Here is a 14,416-nt window from a genome sequence, read left to right on the forward strand (position 1 = left end):
GCCTTTTCTATCTGTCCAAGTGGGCTGCCCACTCTACAGATACACACAGCCCAGCTGGCCTTCACCACATGGAGACCTCTCTTGAAAAACTGGGAAGTCTTTGGCTCCTTTTCTTACCATTTCCACACACCACTGACTAAGTTGTCTTGCAGACATCTGTGCGTTTTCACCCCAAGCAAACAGGTGCATAGCACAGCATATACAGGGCCATAAACAGATGCCATTTCTCACACCTGGATATGTTCCTCCTGGCTCAGTTAACAGGTCATTTACTATTGGAGACATCATAAGATAAAAATGGTTTTCGTAATCATCCCATTTTTATCCATTTTCCTCTGGAACCCAGGATTCATGACAAATTGGGCCACCTAGGACATCAATTAATCCTTAATATTTCCTTTATCACTACTTCATACAACAGATGCTTAGAAATCTAATATTTGACATTTTCTGTGTGTGTGTGTGCATCTGCACAGGCAGTTTCAGTTCGAATTCCAATTCTGACATTTAATAGCTGTGTGAATTTGGGCTAGTTATTTAGCCTCTCTGGTGCTCAGTTTTCTCATTTATAAAAAGAGGCAATGTGAACTTTTGAGAGATATCATGAGGAAAAAAATGAGCATGTCAACTTTGACTGTCAAAGTCATTTTCAGAAGTGAGAGCAAACAAATTCAACATATAATTAGAAACTATGCAGACAACCTAAAAACTGTCACATTGATCACTACTATAGCTTTCTTCTAGTTAGGAGTGGAGAGTGGGGACAATTGAGCTTGCCTGGCATTTAACATTAATGCTCTAACCTATGTGAGGCTGATGGCATCGTTCGAGAAACTGGCCATTGAATCTCTGTTAAGTCTGTTTACACCAAGCCTGGGTGTGCTGTAGGACATCTGTGAACTGGAACTACATAACACCGCATTGGAGATATAAGAAGACATAATTCAGTAGTCTTTCAGAGAATAGCCATTAGTAATTGAGACAGCCAGGTGGGAGGGGGTCCCTGGAGAAACTCCAACTAGCCTGCCCACTGGAGTGGAGCCTCGGAAAGTTCACGCCATTTGCTGTGGGTTGGAGCCTGGCCCCTCCTCTTCCTGTGTGGAACCTGGGATTCAAGCTGTGAGTGGCAAGCGCTCAAGCAGGGACTCTGGCCTCGGGAAAGTCCCTACTTCCCCCTTTTCTTCCTTTTCACCCCAAAAAACCCTGTCTTACTCACCATTCAAATTGTCTATGAATCTGAATTTTTGTGGCCGGGGACAAAGAACCCCGTCTTTAGCTGAACTAAGGAAAAGTCCTGCAACATAGCATGAAGGAAACAATCTTCAATGGAGCATAGGCTCCAGCTAGAGATGACCAAGGTTTTGGCTGGTACAGAAGTTTTCCTGAGGACTAAACCAGGCATCACCTTTGAAACATTCCTGGTCCTTTGCCCATTGCTCTATCATAACAATTAGTTTAACATTGAAACTATTAGGCTCACCATCAGCTTTCACCATCTCACCAGACCTCACTGTTTTCTCAAAATTTCATTGTTATAATCTCTTCTTTGTCTCCCAATTCTTCCATTTCCATAGCATACAAAGGCCTCATGGGCTGCTGTATTAATTGAGATTTAAAACATAGAGCTCAGAAGAGAGCTGGGTATGTAACAAGCACCCAATAAATGTTAACTGCTCCTGCTATTGTCATTAATAGTGTCATCATCATCGCCAACAATGGGGCAGATGGAAGGCATTTGAAGATTGCCTATAATCCCAGCACTTTGGGAAGCTGAGGTGGGCGGATAACAAGGTCAGGAGTTCCAGACCAGCCTGGCCAAAATGGTGAAACCCCATCTCTACTAAAAATACAAAAATTAGCCAGGCACGGTGGCATGCGCCTGTAATCCCACCTACTCAGGGGGCTGAGGCAGGAGAATCACTTGAACCCAGGAGGTGGAGGTTACAGTGAGCTGAGATTGTGCCATTGCACTCCAGCGTGGGTGACAGAGTGAGACTCTGTCTCAAAAAAAAAAAAATTATAAAAAGATAACTTATACATGAGTTTCATTAAAACAGCTATGTAAAATCTGTAGAACCATGGAAGTCCACCACCAATGTAATTTTACTGTTTCTGACCATATAAATAATAAGAATGCAAACTACAGTTAATTTGTATGTAAAGGGGATACCTCATCTTGCATTTGGCAGCTCTTAGTCCTGTTTGAGGATCTTGGGTCTCAAAACCGCTAGCATGAGTTCTCAGAGTGTGGCAAGAGTCTGGCGATTAGATTGGTTACTTAAATCGGGTGAAAGTGCAAAGGCCAATGTCATATCTTTTTCTCCAGGCACGAAAAGCCAATTCTGAGAAGTTGGGTTTGGGGATTGAAGTGTTAACCCTGTTAGGGTTTGGGGATTGAAGATGACCCTGTTAGGGTCATCTTGAGATTGTAGCCATAGTGATCAGGAGGGTACAGTTGCTTTGGCAGCTCACATTTGGTTATTAGGCTGTTGTGGCTCAGATCCTCCACTTTCTTCTATCCTGCTTGGGCAGCCTTCTAGATTTTCTTCCTCCTCCTTCCCTCTCTTATCTCTCTTCCTTCCCCTTCCTCTGCCCCTCCGCCCTTGCATATTGCTCTCATATGTGCCAGGCACTATTCTAGACAACAGGGTGTATATCTTTAAACTGGATCTCTACCCTCATGAAAGTTATATTCTAGTGGAAAAGACACTTAAATATATACTGTCAGAAAAGGATCATGTACCTCATTAGTGTTTGACATGTTTCCTTCTCCAGAAAAGTAAATAATTCTAGAAAGAATCCTAATACCCAGGAAGTTGGGTGTCTCCCGTGACACCTGTACTCTGCAAAGTTTAGGCTTCTTGGGGTCCAGACCCTAGAGTTGGTTGTACTTGCCGAAATCAGAAGACGTGATCTCCCAATGCTGGCTGAGCTTTTTACTACAGAAGAGAGTGTGCGGATCCCCGGAGCCACTCTTCCCCTCCTCCTCTGTGCAGCTGATTCAGAGTATCCTCTGTGAGCCCTGACCAGCCCTTCTTTCTCAACTCACAGGCAAATGCTGAGAAACTCTGTACTCTATATGAAGAGCGCTTGAATGAAGCAAATGCAAAGCTAGATAAGGTGACTCAGTTGGCAAATGACCTGGCAGCACAAAAGACAGAGCTGTGGAGTGAGAGTGGTAAGTAAGTATGTTGCTTGACTCACAGGCAATTCTCAATCCCAGCAGACTCATGGAGGTGCAACTGAGATAATGAACTACCCACTGAGGTTGGGTGGGCATCTGAAGATCCTAGGGGAGGAATGCAGCCTCTGAGACAGCTTTGCCACACACATGCCTCTTGTCTAGGAAGTGTTACCTCTGTGCCACTTGGGAACCCCTGCCTAGTTCCCTTCCAAGAAGTAGAAAGTCATAATAATATGCCATCAGCAGAAGCAACTCTCCAGATCAAAGGATGGGAGGGGCAAACCACAGTCTACTAGTCATGACATTTTTACAATTTCTAACTCATTGAATATTTAAATTAAAAAAAAATTTTAATGTTTGGATAATGAAATTTTAAATGTTTGGATAATGAATTTTAAATGTTTGGATAACTGTTTTTACTGAGTGTAAAGACACATCTGGGCCTGCATGATTGGACCTCGTTCTCTCTGACCTCTTTTCCTACTTGCCCCTTCTCTCATTCTGCATTGGCCACATCCATCTCTATACTGTGCTTTGTACACCCCAGGCATACTCCACCTTGGAGTCTTGCCCTAGCTGTTTCCTCTGCCTGGAACACCTTATTAATTCTGGAAAGACTCGGGGATAAGGGTTAATCAAGTAGAGATCTGGAGCAAGTCAGGATACAGGCTCTGTTGAGAAGGTGACATTTGAATACTGTCGACTCATTTCCTCAAGTGCTTCTCTTTTCGTAGTATTTATTAAGTTCAAACAAACTACATATTTGACACAATAAATATCTTTGTCTCCATCTGTCAGAATATAAGCTCCATGAGGTCAAGGGTCTTTGTTCATTGATGTATGTCAATCATCTAGAACACTGCCTGGCACTTATTGATCCTCCATAAACATTTAATAAATAAAAGTAAAAAAAAAGTCCCATACTTTATTCATTACTATCAACCACTATGGATATTTTTTTTCTGTTTTTCCAGTCTATTACATTGTAACAATCTATTGGGGGTTTTTCTTTTTCAATTTATCATAAGCTTTTGTATTTTGCATACTCAAAATACAAAAGCTGCTTCTAGTTCATTGAGATTGACTATACCTAACCTTGCCTGCAACTTGACTTGCCTCTCTGCTATGAACAGCATGTGGCTAGATGTTTATCTATAACTAAAATCAGTTTTAGTAATATATTCTGAGAGATGGAATTCCTAGGTCAATGAAAATAAACAATGTATTCTTGATGCTCAAGCGGCATACACTTTTAAAAAGAGAATGAACACATTTGGGCTATATATAACACAGTTCCTCCAGTAGACACCTCTATTTCCAGATGCCAAATCTAGGGTCAGGGCTAAATTAAAATTAGTTGATAAAACTAAAAACCTGGAAATCTAGAAGAAGAAAGTATTTTTGGTTCTATTAAGGACACTGAATAGGACTCTTCTTATACTGACCACAGGGTATGTGAAACCTGGCCTTGCTACCAAGCCCCCAGTTTGATCTGTGCTATGTAGGATTTAGTTGGTATGCAGACTCCACAGTCCAGACACAAAACTGGAGAATACCTGGTTGTCTGGCCCTAAAGGAAGTGCTGTGTAAAATCTGTTTTGATAGACATTGGCTGTCTCCCCCTAGTTATTGGCATTAATTTTCTACTCACTTTTTTGACGAGGAAATGAGTGGGTAGTGAGTAAAATGAAAGTGGGTCTGAGATGATAATTCTGCTTAGGCTGCAGGAGTTTTTTCTTCCTTTTTTTAACTTTACTTTTTGGTTGGCTTTTGTGTAAGTTAAATTCAAAGTACAAATTTATCCAAGCTTATCCTCCCCTCACTGGGTCCATGCTCCAGATTGTTTGTTTTTGTTTTTTGTTCTTTTGTTGTTTTTGTTGGTGGTTACCTCCAAAGTTTCTTTCTCATGCCCTGTCCTGTCAGCTTTCTCTGCTTTCAGAGGAAACCAATAGTAAATGTGATCAATTAAGCCACAGTAACTGGCTACTGGCTCTGTAATATACATGATATATTAGTCTCAACCAGCTAGTGCATTTATATTTCTTCAGAATCTTTTTAAATAAGATGTTTTTGGACCAGCATAGTGGCTCATGCCTAGAATCCCAGAATTTTGGGAGGCCTAGGTAGGCGGATCACTTGAGGCACAGAGTTTGAGACCAGCTTGGCCAACATGGCAAAACTCTGTCTCTACCAAAAAAATACAAAAATTAGCTAGGCGTGGTGGTGGGCACCTGTAGTCCCAGCTATTTGGGAGGCTGAGGCAGGAGAATCACTTGAACCCGGGAGGCAGAGGCTGTAGGTAACCATTGTACTCCAGCCTGGGCAACAGAGTGAGACTCTGTCTCAAAAAACAAAACACCAACAGCAACAACAACAACAACACGGGAGGCTGAGGCAGGAGAATCACTTGAACCTGGGAAGTGGAGGTTGAGGTGAGCCGAGATTGCACGAGTACACTCCAGCCTGGGCAACAAGAGTAAAACTCTGTCAAAAAAAAAAAAAAAAAAAAAAAGCCACAGACATTTTCATCCAAATACTCTTAAAGTTTGTTTCACTCCCAAGTGATTCTCAAGAGCCTGTAGGGGGTCTATGAGGTTGAAGCTATTTTAGTATAATACTAAGATACTATTTGCGACTTAAATTCTTTTGCCATTTGTACTGATGGTGCAAAAGCAACAATGATTAAAATTGCTGGAGCCTGATCACAAGTTAAGGTAGTAGCACTAAAACATACTAGTAAAAATTGTATTCCCTAATATGTACTCACAGGTTTTTTAAAAGTCAGTTTCACTTAAGGACGTCCTTAAAGAAGGAGAAGAAATGAATTTTTTACATCTCAACTCTTGAGTATATATCTTTTTACTATTCTGTGTGACAAAACAAGAAGTATGCATGAAGAACTCCTGTTTCATACTGGAGTAAGATGTGTGATTAAGCTTTGAGCTGAGCTAGCAGTTTTTTCAGGGAGTATCACTTTTACTTGAAAGAATGACTGACAAGCAAACTAGGCTTATTTAGACTCACATGTTTAGCACATGATTTCTCAAAAATGAACAAAGGAAACCTGTCACTGCAGGGAAAGCAACTGACAACGTTTCTTGCCAATAACAAAATAGAAGCTTTTAGGTAAAAATTATATTTTAGAAAACGTATATGCCATCATTAGGCTGATGGCTGTCAATTCTTGGACTTTTCTGATGAGCTCAGCAGTGATGTTAACAAATATGATTTTAAAAATATTGTATGTGATATTGTGATTTATAATAAGATATATACATGTACATATAGGTGTGTATATATGTGTGTGTATGTGCATATTTATATGTATGTGTATATATATATACACATATATACTTGTACGTGTGTGTGTGTATCTGACACTGTCTCTAGGAAGATAGTGTCAGAATTGAGTTAAATTGTAGAGGACCTTTGTAGGTTGAATCCACAAATAGAACTTACAGATATGGAAGGCCCGACTATAATTAATAGGATAAGTTAAGCAGGAACGATAGACTAGAGTATGATACAATTTCTCCCTCTCGTGGTCACATTTCCTACCATTTAGTGACTACTGCTAATATTTATTTAGCAGTTCAGTCTATAAAACTGAACTAATTTAGTTCACACTAATTTAGTTTTCATTAAGAACCTTTTATTGTTATCTTCATTTTACAAATGAGGTAATAAAAGTTATAATTATCTAAAAATTATATAGACAGAAGTGTACAAAGTCACATATAATAAACAAGGGAGTATGGTATAGAAGAATGTGGTCTTCAAGAATTTCATTTGAATCTACCTTCACTAATTACGAACTGTGTATGTTTCTGTTTCAGTCATATTTAAGTTGCTCTGTTTCCTCCTCTGCAAAATGGTTAGTATAATACCTACATTATCAAGGAGTTATGAAAATTAAACTAGATAACATACGTTAAGTAGAGCATAGAAGTTTCTCAATAAATAGTAACTAATATCATCTGTTATTGATTCATACTTATTAGTAAAAATCAGTTCATTTTTAGAACTCTCTTCTGAGTCCTGAAAAGGATAATTGTCATGGTTTTGCTGAATAATAGGACTCTCAGACCCTTCCTAAATATCAAAAATATGTGGGTAGGAGTCATTCTGGCTGCCCTTAAAGTCAGTAAGTCAAGTGGAGGAGGCAATAGATAGGAAGACTGTAATTATGTACTTTTGTGAAATCTTTCTGTAGGCGAGTTCCTACGGAGGCTTGAAGAGAAGGAAGCTCTGATAAACCAACTTTCCAGTGAAAAGAGCAACTTCACTCGGCAAATTGAAGAACTGAGAGGGCAGTTGGAGAAGGAGACCAAAGTAATGTATCTATTATTTCTCACTTGTTACTTGACTGTGTGTTTTTTTAAAAAAATAGTGCTTGATGAATCAGCCTGCAGATGTTTTGTAAAAGAAGGGAAAATGCCCTACAAGTTATGGGGGAAAAACCATGCCAGGAAGAACCTGATGACTGAAGGATCTTCCTTGGTGATTCAAATCGCTTCTTTGCAGATTTAGAGCAAGCAAAGTGTGTTTCCATCTTGTGTGAGTACTTGAACAGAAGGGCAGCAAGGCGCTTTCTGGATTTTGATTCTGAAACTGCTCATGAAAAAGTGAAATTAAATAAAAGCCTAGAATAAAATAAGTGGGACTGGGATAGCTCAATATTACTTTTAAATTGTCAATAAATTATAGAAATTAGTCATTTCTTCCTATGAGTATATAATGTTGCTAGAAGGTGACTCCAGTGAAAGTGATTCTGGAAGATGAAAGCATAGTGACCAACATGAGATATGAATTCTTTGAGCCCTGATATTTAAATGAATTCTTAGTTCATATTCAAGGCATCTTATTACTAAGACCCCAAAGTATCTTACTTGTACATGACCATACTATGAAGGCATATACTCTGAAAACGCAGGTAGTTGAGTCTGTTTTAAAATATTGTACCATTTTATTCCCTTGACTCTCCATATTTTCTATATTATACACAAATTTAAAAATTTATCATTGTTTGTGCATCAGACATTCTACTAGACACTTCTGTCATGTTATCTCAATCTTCATATCAGTCAAATGAAGCAGATAGAATTGCATCCTTATATATGAAAAAACCAAGGCTCTGAGAAGAAAAATAACATGTCCAAGGTCATACACCTAGTGATATACTGTGAAGGAACTTAAGCACTAGTGAAATGAGTTATATTTTAGAAGATCTCTCTGGCTGCCTTCCCAGTGACTTCCAGTTGGCCTACAAGCCCCCCTGATCTGGCTCCAGCATCCTTCTGTGACCTACTTCCTACATCTGCTTCCCTCATTTACTCCCCCCAGCTGCCCTGGCTTCCCTTCTGCCTCTTAAACCAGGCACCATCATTCCTGCCTTAGGACTTTTATAACTGTCCTTCCTGTTGCTTAAAGGCCCTTCCCCAAGGTCTTAGGGGGATGATGAGAAGGAGCCAAACATTCTAGATCATGCTTATCTGCTGTATTTGTTTTACTGCTATTAGAAATTTTATTTATTAGTTTATTTGCATGTGTATTTTGTGTATCCCCTTATTTCTTTTGGGCTCTTTAGGGCAGGGATTTTGTCTGTCTCGTTTACTTCCATAATTAAATATATGCCATGTAAATGCCACATAAAGGTTTTAAAAGTTTTTCCTTTAAAGGAAAATAAAATTAAACAAGAGGAGAGGTCACAGTTTGAACTCAGGTTCATCTGATTCCAAGGCCTGCATCCTTTTCAGTGTCATTGTGTATTGTGGCTCCTCATTTACCACCCAGAGGGGTCTGGCTGAGGCTGCCATTAACTAAACCTTGTGCCCTCAGAGCTGTATCTTCCTGAAAATGTGCTTTTTTTTTCTAATTTGCATAAAGGACCCATGAGGACCCGTCAGGACCCTGGTTCTTTCCACACTAGATTGTCTCGGGGGAATGATGCTGCTAGGTTAGCCAGATCACCATTTAAATGACAAAAATGTTTATTAAACCCAGCAGGGCTGTCCAATACATATAGAAGCCTCTACTACACTACAGGTAGCTATTTAAATTTATATTAAAGTTAAATAAAATTATGAATTCAGTTTTAATCACACATTGTACTAGGCATATTTTGAATGTTCAGTAGCCACATGTGGCTAGGTGTTTACCATATTGGACAGTGTACATAGAGAACATTTTCATCATTACAGAAGTTCTATTGGGCTGTAGTACTATTTTGAAGTATTAGGAGCTGAGGTTTTTAGAGATTTCAGTGTGAAATAAAAGATTTTATTTTCTTCATCAGTGGAATGAAAAGGCTAAATTTCAGTGGTTCTTTCTGGTTTGAACAAGCTCTGAGTCTAATATATTGCTAAATATAAATCTTATTGCCTAAATGATGGTGAATGTTGTCTTTGCTATCCTTGCATTCTCCACTATTTCTAGAATTCCAGGCCTAAGTCCACAGAGTCAAGCTGGCATTTCTCTAAATAGAATTCCCTTCCCTGTTTTAATGGCAGCAATTAGATACTCTATCTATCCTTTCTCTTGTCTCAAATTCTCTCCCTAGTATTATCTTACTAGGTTCAGGTTCAGCTTGAATTTGTGGCAGGTTAATCTTACCTAAAAAAATATTATCTTACTTTCAAGACTTGTGTTGTTTGTGGTGGTCATGCCTTTTTTGTTAATGTGTGTTCCCTACAGTCCCAGAGTGCCCTGGCCCATGCCCTGCAGAAGGCCCAGCGTGACTGTGACCTTCTACGAGAGCAGTATGAGGAAGAACAAGAGGTCAAGGCTGAGCTGCACCGGACCTTATCCAAAGTCAATGCTGAAATGGTGCAATGGAGAATGAAGTATGAAAACAATGTCATCCAGAAAACAGAAGACTTGGAGGATGCCAAGTGAGTAGGGCAAGGCTATGCTTAATCTGGAGTTAGTCACATGGAGGAGTCACTCATAATGACTCCGTCTCCAAGGCCTCGTGGTATGCATTTAACAAATCCTTGCCACATGCAGGAACAAGCCCCAAACCAAAGCTGAAACATTCACTGCTGGTAAGAAGCACACTCTGTAGAGGGACTAAAAATATAAAAAGTGTAATACAAAGTGACAGAGACTATAAAGAGGTCCTGGGGAGAGAAAGGAGGCTCTTTCTAGGGACACAAGGGAAGTTTTCATAAAAGATGTGACTTTGAGCCACGGTGTGAAAATAGGCTATCGCTTAAAACCCTATATTTCATTCGTAATGCCAAAATAATTGAGTCCACGTGTGTACGTGTCCCCATCAAAGTCGTCGTGTCCCTGGTCTACAACTTGTAGACTACAAAGTAGTCTGTGAAGATGGACAGGGAAGCTGGAAAAAATGTTAGGATCTGTCGTCATATCTTCTAGGACAAAGGTTGCTTTGAAAAGAAACCATCCCCAGGCCATCCCTAAGGTTAGAATATCAATTTTATAGCCATTTCTATGTAAAGGTTTTAAAAGTTCTTAGTAGTTACAGAAGTTTGGGGCACAGCTGAATTGTGACTCAGTATCAGGGTATAGAACTGAAGCATTTTGCTTAGAGACCAAGAAACTCTATTTTTAAGAGAAATTGTCAAACCCCAGCTTATAATCATTAAAGGTTTACTCAGAAGAATGTGTCCCTGGCTTGGTAGCTTGGCAAAAATCCAGGGAAGATCAATACATTTCTCTTTAGCTTCAACCAGAAATAATGTTTTCCAGTTCTTCACCTAAATCTTTGAGAGGCATTGCTGTGCAATTGCTGAACAGCTGCTGTGTTTTGTCCCAGAAGGGGCAAGTGATCCATCTCTGTACCCACAGTAACTTAAAAAGGGCTTTAGAATGACAGATACTAAAAATACATGCAGTAGGTGTTTTATCAAAACTCTGGACCACAGAAAGTTTTGGCATTGAACTGAGATGCCCTCTTATATCCAAATATGGTATTTACTTCTGAAGTAAGATTTCCCCCCCTTCTAATGATTGAAGAATTCAGGTGAAATTGCCTATCTATCATTCTGTTTGATGGTTTCTTTGGGGGTTGGATAGGAAAGAGCAAAAGAATATAGACTACTTTATGACCACATGGGTTTGTTGGAACTAGTTCTGTAGTATGTAATAACTAAAGAAAATAATGGGCAAACATGGTACTCTCTGAAGACACTTTTTTACTTTCAAATTGGTGGGACATTGAATAAATAAAACTTTGTCTGTATTATTATCTTTTCCTCTAAATCACCTCAGGGAGGTAGGCAGCTACAAAACAATCTAGGGTCCTGGTTTCTTTTTTATTATTGAAGTTAAAGATTTGCCTGCTTTGATTTCCATGCTGGGGTTCAAATGATGAGTTAGTTTAGCAGACTCAAGCTCACCTAAGACTCAGTGTACTGCTTCTGAATTCTAAGTTCCCAAGGACAAGGATTTAGTTTCTTTTTTTTTTTTTTTTTTTTTTTTGAGACGGAGTCTCGCTCTGTCGCCCAGGCTGGAGTGCAGTGGCCGGATCTCAGCTCACTGCAAGCTCCGCCTCCCGGGTTTACGCCATTCTCCTGCCTCAGCCTCCCGAGTAGCTGAGACTACAGGCGCCCACCACCTCGCCCGGCTAGTTTTTTGTATTTTTTAGTAGAGACGGGGTTTCACCGGGTTAGCCAGGATGGTCTCGATCTCCCGACCTTGTGATCCGTCCGTCTCAGCTTCCCAAAGTGCTGGGATTACAGGCTTGAGCCACCGCGCCCGGCAGGATTTAGTTTCTTAATTTCCAATATCCCCTTACATATTCGAGATCCTCCTTACATATTCGAGATAACTAAGTAGGTGCTTATGGTTGGCAAGTTAAAGAGCAAAATAGTAGTTGATATTAAACATAGAACCAAGTTATTGGTAAAACGAGGTTAACCAGTTTGTCCAGTTTACCCTGGAGGTTTCCTGTTTTAGCTTTGAAAATCTCATGTCCTGGTGTATTAGTCCGTTCTCACACTGCTAATAAAGGCATACCCAAGACTGGGTAATTTATAATGGAAAGAGATTTAATTGACTCACCATTCAGCATGGCTGGGGTGACCTCAGGAAACTTACAATCCTGGTGGAAGGGGAAGCAAACACGTACTTCTTCACATGGTGGCAGGAAGAGAAGTGAGTGAGTAAGAAGGGGAAAGCCCCTTATAAAACCATCAGATCTCATGAGAACTTACTGTCATGAGAACAGCATGAGGGTTACCACCTTGATGGTTAAATTACCTCCCACCAGTCCCTCCCACAACATGTGGGGATTAGGGGAACTACAAGATGAGATTTTGATGGGGACACAGCCAAACCATATCACCTGGTGAAACCCCTCAGTCCCAGGCAATCCAGTATGATTCGTCACCCAAAGTGAAACTCCTATTTTCTTTGATCAACAAGCATTTCTAAAGTAGTTAAAATATATGTAATTATTTCACTCGACTGCCTGTAATTATTTCATTGCTACTGCCTTAAGTCAGGTAAAGCATCAGAATCTCCTCTTCACACTTAAGAAACGTGAAGCAAAGAAGTGAAGTGACTATGGTTAGAAAGCCGGGGGCAGGATGTTGTTAGAGCCTAGATGCTTCCTGGATCTCAAGCACATAGGGGTTTTTGCAGGATTCCACCCAAAGGGGGCTTTATTACCACATTGCTCTGTTGGCCTAGTTATGCAGTCCTGTTAATTCCGGAGAACATTTTTTCTGTTTAATAGCAGTAGATGAGCTTTGGTACATATAGTACTTTTCATCTAAGAAGTATAATAAGTGAGTAAGAATGGGACTGCCAACAACCCTGCAGGAGATGTAAGCAACAGAACACATTTCATCCGTTAGAATTCCTAATAGTAGCATATTATGGGGGTGGTGGAGAAAGAAGCATTGTAATAAACCACTCCATCTCAGAGATGCCCAAGGAACAGCAGATGGGGGCTAAAGTACCCCATAAGAACAGCAGGACCTGTTGAGTGAGCATAATGAGATGGGTTTGGGAATATAAATCTGGAGAGAGGAGCTGAGGTGGAGAACACACTCGGAGAGAAGAAATAATTGTGTCATGTTTAGGAGCCACATGATGTGAGAGAATAAGCAGGAAAAAGCAAGAGAGTGTTCTTTAGAAGCAACACAGCCAAGAAGCTCTTTAGTGACTACACATGGCTACAGATTTGAAAGGTGCTTACTGTTGGTAGGGTGTTCAGTACAATCTTCCTTTTTCCCCTCTTCTTAGGAAATAATCAAGTCAGTATTGCTTATTAGAGATTTAGGATAAGCAAATACTTGTAGGAATTCAAAGAGATCCAGAGTTCCAAGTGCAGCTTGCAAAGGGGGAAAATAAAGACCCCATGCACACAGGAGGCAGAAGATGGTGGTCACAGACAGTGAGGTCACTTTCAGATAGGAGCTGCTGTTGCTTTGTACCACTAAGTCCACTGCAGAGGTGCCATCTTACTTTGCACCCAAGCTCTATCTTTAATCCAGGGCAGACTTGATGAGCTCTCTGAGAGTTGTTGCCTCACTCACTCTTTGGGTATCCTCCTTTCTCAGGAAGGAACTGGCAATTAGGTTGCAGGAGGCAGCGGAAGCCATGGGGGTGGCCAATGCCAGAAATGCCTCCTTGGAGAGAGCCAGACACCGGCTGCAGCTGGAGCTCGGGGACGCCCTGTCTGACCTCGGGAAGGTCCGCTCTGCAGCAGCCAGGCTGGACCAGAAGCAGCTGCAGTCTGGCAAGGCCCTTGCGGACTGGAAGCAGAAGCATGAGGAGTCGCAGACGTTGCTGGATGCCTCTCGGAAGGAAATCCAGGCTCTCAGTACAGAGCTCCTCAAGCTCAAGCACGCCTACAAGGAGAGCATCGTGGGCCAGGAGACACTCAGGAGGGAGAACAAGAACCTCCAAGGTACACCAAGCTGGGCTCGGAGCCAAAGCCGGAGTGGGTAGCTCAGGGAGAGCCCTGGCTACAGGCAAAGCTGTCTTCAGCATTTTCACGTTCCCATCATGTTTTAACTTTTCAATTTTTATACTTCTGTTTGACCGTTTTTTTTTTTTTAAATTTTAGATGCTATTTGTATGAAATTAATTCTAAAAGTAAGACTAGTTTCCTGCCTTTAACTTCAGTTCTCCTCTGTAAAGGAAGCCACTGATGAGAATTTCTTGATATCCACAACCTTACCAAGATTTTCCATGTGTGCTATACTCAAGGGTGTATTTTTTACCCGAACTACATTTTGTTCTACACGTTTTATTTTT

General features: G+C 40.5%; 1 protein-coding gene across 1 annotated transcript in view; it reads left to right on the forward strand.

Moving 5' to 3' along the window:
• MYH15 (myosin heavy chain 15) overlaps positions 1-14,416 on the forward strand; it is a 128,966-nt gene that overhangs the window by 85,311 nt on the left and 29,239 nt on the right. Inside the window, exons 28-31 of the mRNA XM_050781421.1 lie at positions 3,052-3,178; positions 7,398-7,516; positions 9,878-10,074; positions 13,717-14,066. Coding sequence (XP_050637378.1) covers positions 3,052-3,178; positions 7,398-7,516; positions 9,878-10,074; positions 13,717-14,066 — 793 coding nt within the window. The remainder of the gene's footprint in view (positions 1-3,051; positions 3,179-7,397; positions 7,517-9,877; positions 10,075-13,716; positions 14,067-14,416) is intronic.

This window comes from Macaca thibetana, chromosome 2 (assembly GCF_024542745.1).
Source record: "Macaca thibetana thibetana isolate TM-01 chromosome 2, ASM2454274v1, whole genome shotgun sequence".
In the NCBI taxonomy this organism is placed as follows: Eukaryota; Metazoa; Chordata; class Mammalia; order Primates; family Cercopithecidae; genus Macaca; species Macaca thibetana.